General features: G+C 46.3%; 1 protein-coding gene across 1 annotated transcript in view; it reads left to right on the top strand.

The window, feature by feature from the left end:
* tmem132a (transmembrane protein 132A) overlaps positions 1–5,000 on the top strand; it is a gene marked incomplete at both ends in the record, with an annotated part of 13,282 nt that overhangs the window by 980 nt on the left and 7,302 nt on the right. The window contains 4 exons of the mRNA XM_079730366.1: positions 1,318–1,533; positions 2,168–2,310; positions 3,334–3,444; positions 3,881–4,126. Coding sequence (XP_079586492.1) covers positions 1,318–1,533; positions 2,168–2,310; positions 3,334–3,444; positions 3,881–4,126 — 716 coding nt within the window. The remainder of the gene's footprint in view (positions 1–1,317; positions 1,534–2,167; positions 2,311–3,333; positions 3,445–3,880; positions 4,127–5,000) is intronic.

Raw genomic sequence — 5,000 nt, 5'->3', positions numbered from 1 at the left:
TAGAAAACGACCACTCTGGAAAAGCGCTTTTAGCCGGAGGTGGACGGGGCAAACTACAAAGAAAAAGGGCATCATACCCGTTAGAGTGTCAGTACTATTCAAGAGTTGTAAAGTTAGAGATCACAAATGAGTTTTTGAAAGTAAACATCGGCCCCTCCCTCTTTTCTCCTTCCCTCCCTACGTTTCTCCTCCATTGAGATGTGTTGCATTTAGCACACCTGTGATGGACAGGGAAGATGGATTCCCTGAACCAATCACAGAAGAGATGCCCATCTTGGTCAGCAATGAGCCGGGAGTGGCCCTGAATCTAGAAGTTCCAGTGATTCCCTAATACATGGTATATGGGTTTGCTCATTCAACAGCAGCCCTGGTTCAGTAAAAATAATCTGGATTATTTGGGGAATCAGGATTAGGTTTAATCTCAGATGAATAACTCCTCATGGAGGAGTACTCTAAGATGTCAGGTGGTGATTAATCTCTTCTCCACCAATCAAAAACAACACACACATGCTAAATCTTCCTCAACCTGTGTTCTCTCCTCCTTTCGCCTTCTTCCTCTCTTATATCCTTTTTTTCTCCCCTCTTCCCTCTCCTTTCTCTCCTGTCTCCCCTCCTCTCCTCTCCCCTTCCCTTCCCTCCCTCTCCTCCTCTCTCCTCTCTCCTCTCTCTCCCCTCTCCTCACCACTCCCCTTCCCTTTCCTCTCCTCCTCCTCTCCTCTCTCCTCTCTCCTCTCTCCCCTCTCCCCTCTCCCCTCTCTCCTCTCTCTCCTCTCTCTCCCCCCTCTCTCCTCTCCCCCTCTCTCCTCACCTCTCTCTCCCCTCTCTCCTTTCCCCCTCTCTCCTCTCCTCTCTCTCCCCTCTCTCCCCTCCTCTCTCTCCCCTCTCTCCTCCCCCCTCTCTCCTCTCCTATCTCTCCTCTCCTCTCCCCCTCTCCTCTCTCTCCCCTCTCTCCCTCCTCTCCTCTTTCTCCCCTCTCTCCCCTCTCCCCTCGCTCCTCTCTCTCCTCTCCTCTCTCTCCTCTCCCCTCTCTACCCTCTCCCCCCTCTCTCCTCTCCTCTCCTCTCCTCTCCTCTCCTCTCTCTCCCCTATCTCCTTTCCTCTCTCTCCTCTCTCTCCCCTCTCTCCCCTCTCTCCTCTCGTCTCTCTCCCCTTTCTCCCCTCTCTCCTCTCCTCTCCTCCCTCTCCCCGCTCTCCCCCCTCTCTCCTCTCCTCTCTCTCCTCTCCTCTCCTCTCCTCTCCTCTCCCCTCTCCCCTCTCCCCTCTCTCCCCTCTCTCCTCTCCTCTCTCTCCTCTCCTCTCCTCTCTCCTCCCTCTCAGATGGTTTCCGGGCGCCTCCCTCCCCTGTCTCCTCCTCTCTGGGCCTCCCTGCTGTCCGAGGGGGTGGAGCTAGGGCCAGGGGGGCGTGGCGGGGCGGAGTCCTACAAGGTGCGAGTTCTGTTCCAGGTGAGGGGGGAGGGCTGGGCCCCGGGCTCCTGCCTCACCCTCCACGCCTTCAGGGAGACCCAGGAGCACCGCGCCTCCTGCCTCACACAGGTAGAACCACTCGCACACCAGGGGAGTGTGTGTGTGTGTTGTGTCAGTGTGTGTGTGTGGTTGTGCGTGTGTGAGATTCTACGTGTGTGTGTGCGTGCATGCATGCTTGCATGCGTACCTTCTTGTGTATGGCGAGCTTATGTCTGTGTGCGCATGCCTGTGTGTGCATGGGTATGTATGTGCGTGCGCACGTATGGCGTGTGTGTGTCTGTGTGCGTGTTGGCGTGCGTGTGTACATTCGTGTCTGTGATTTATGTTTTCAGGATCTATAAGATACAAAGAAAAATAAACTGCTCCATGTGATGAAGGGGGTCTGATTGGGGTCGGTGAGATGACTGACTTATAAGCTAATGAGATGACTGACTTATAACTATCTCATTAAAGGTTTTTAATTAACTAAATATAACTTATATAACGTTTTGTCCAGTCTTGTAAACCCGAATTGTCTGCCTATTCACATCAGGGAACAATTCATCACTAGTGTAGTACTACTAATCACTAGTAAACTACCACTAATAACAAGTGAAGTACTTCTAATCACTAGTAAACTACTACTAATAACTAGTGAAGTACTACTGATCACTAGGGAACTATAACTAATCGCTGGTGAACTCCTCCCTCCTCCCCCTCTCAGCCCCCTCTTGGTGTGTGCACAGTCACCCTCACCCTGCCGAGCGATTGGTTTGCGTCCCAACACATTGACCAACCATATCTGGGCGTGCACAAACGCCAGAGACACGCCCACCACCGCCAGCGAGCTCAGCGCTATCGCTACGGGTACGGTGTTGTTGTTGTCCTTGTTAAGTGTTGTTGTTGTTATGTGCTGCACGCGTCGTGTTAGACCTACGACAATTCTCCCATGTGACCCTGTGAGCTGCCCCCACATACCCTCAAGCTCTAATGCTCCATGGTTATGGTTCCCAGTCGTAACTACGCAAGGGGTTTACGGACCCATTACTTCCTTCTGGACCCTCCTTGCGTCCAACGCGAGGGCCTGACATGCGCCTCCCAAAAATTGTAACCTCGCGTCGAGTCGACGCAGCAGCAAGGCCTGGGATTGGTCCGCTCACTAAAACCCGACGCAGAACCAAAACAGGTTCAAGTCTGCGTCGAATCGTCTGCGTGGTCCTTGCGTTGCGTCGACTTGGAACTAGATTAGTCAGACCACACACCCCGTTTGGAGCGCTCTACCTCTGCTGGACACCTGGCACCACCATCGCTAAGAGCAGCCAAAAGTCAACAACAACAAAGTCACAACTCTCCTCTGTTTGGGCACCGCAGTGGTGGAACGAGCTCCCTGCCGACATCCGGCCCGCAGAGTGGCTCCCCAGCATCTCACTGGTTCAGAGTTCACCTGGACTCTGCATAGCCTCCCGCCTTACCTCCCTCCACCCCTCCACCCTTGCTCTCCTAAAAACATCCCTCTTACGCTTATTGGATGAGGTACGTCTTGGCACTTAAAAGTAGCACCTAGAATCGTGTAGCATCTTATCCTAGATATCGTTGATGTATATACGGGGAATTGGTCAACCTAGCGACTTCAAGTGCTTGGCACTTGTTCTATGAACATCCTTAATGTACCGACGGCGATATATTGTATTTTCTCTTTCTTCTCACAAATGGACTTATTGTACAGCGCTTTTGATAAAATTACTAAATGCCCGTAATGTAAATGTAATTGATTGGTTGCTGTCGATTTCACGTGTTGTTGTGAGCTGATATGGGCTATGATCTATGAGCAGTATCAGTATTAGTACCAGTACTCGGATACTAGTGCTACTTATTTCTGTTCTGGTCCAGACACCGTGTTCCCGGGCCCCTGGAAGCCCCCAAACCCCCGGTGGCCCCAGGAGACCGGGTCCAGCTCTACTACTCCTCCTCGGGGCCCGACCTGAAGGCCTCCACTGGCAGGTACAGGAGCCTCATTCAGGCGCTTTAGGAAGGGTTACATCGTGCACAGCAGGAACAACTGGGATCAATAATATATTATTTCATACAACAAGCATCTAACCTAGACAATGTTTTATTTAATGAAAGAGGCGAAAGTTAGAAAAACCTTGGAATTCATGACTTAGTCACTATTCATCCATCATCGAAACAATTGATTCCACGCAACGTTACCTATTCATCCACCCATCCATCAACCTCCCTCTCTGTCCCCCTTTCTCTCCCCTCCCTCTCCCCCCTCCCTCCCTCTCTCCTCTCTCTCCCCCCTTTCTCACTCTCCCTCTCTCTCTCTCCTCTCTCCCCTCTCTCCCCCCTCTCTCTCTCTCCATCTCCACCCCTCCTCTCCCTCCCTCCCTCTCCCCCCTGCCCCCTTCCCCCTCCTCCCCCCTTCTCTCTCCAGGTGTAGGGAGGACAGGGTGTCCCAGCGGCAGCTCTTCTTCTTAAGGTCGGTGTTCCTCAGACCGAAGGGCAGACGTCTCGTCAGGAACACCACCAGAGAGGAGGAGGCTTGTCTGGGTGGACAGGAAGGGGAGGAGCTTCACTTGGATTCCAACGTTCTGATTCGCTACCTTAAGGGGCCAATCAGAATAGGGCAGCCAGCGGCCGTGTTGGTCAGCCTGAAAGGGAACCTCAGTGTCACCATCAGGTAGAAGAAATAACATTAATATTACGTTACGTATAATATTCATAATGTGTCATGAGAATTATTAATATAACATTGTGGATAATATTCATAATTCATTCATTATGAGTGTTATTTATATAAAATAATGTGTAATATTAGTGTTAAGTGTTATGTGTATTATTATTACATCATGTATAATATTCATAATGTATTATGAGTATTACTAATATTGCATAATGTATAATATTCAGAATGTGTTATGAGAATTATTAATATTACCTTATGCATATTAGCATTCATTATTTTCCTTTCATATTCATATGCTATTCATAATACATTATAAACATTATTCATATTAAATTATGAACATTATTAATAATACATTTTTAAACAATAAGATATTATTAAAATATAAGATATAAAAATGTATTTATAATTACACTTTAAATATTCTGAATGATAGATTATCAATTTTATTCATGTTACATTATAATTATCATTAATAATACATTATAAAAACGATTAATACTACATCGATAAAATTATAAATAATGATACATATATAAACATTATTAATCTAACATTATAAACAATATAATTAATCAATTATACACATTATTAATATAACATGCTATATTTAATTAACAATAAATTATAAATATTATTCATCTTACAGTCCAAATATCCTTTATAATACAATATTAAGTTATTTATAAGACATTCTAACCATTATTACCAATAAATTATAGACATTACTATTGCATTATAATTATTATTCCTATAACATTGTAAATATCATTAATACAAACGACAAATTTCACATTATAAATATTATCAATATAACATATAACAATATAACTATTATTAAAATCAAAATTACGTCAATATAATTAAT

This window comes from Pollachius pollachius (genome assembly GCF_949987615.1).
Source record: "Pollachius pollachius genome assembly, chromosome: 2".
NCBI classification, from domain to species: domain Eukaryota; kingdom Metazoa; phylum Chordata; class Actinopteri; order Gadiformes; family Gadidae; genus Pollachius; species Pollachius pollachius.
Note: the sequence above shows the minus strand (reverse complement) of the source record. Positions and strands in the feature narration are given on the sequence as shown.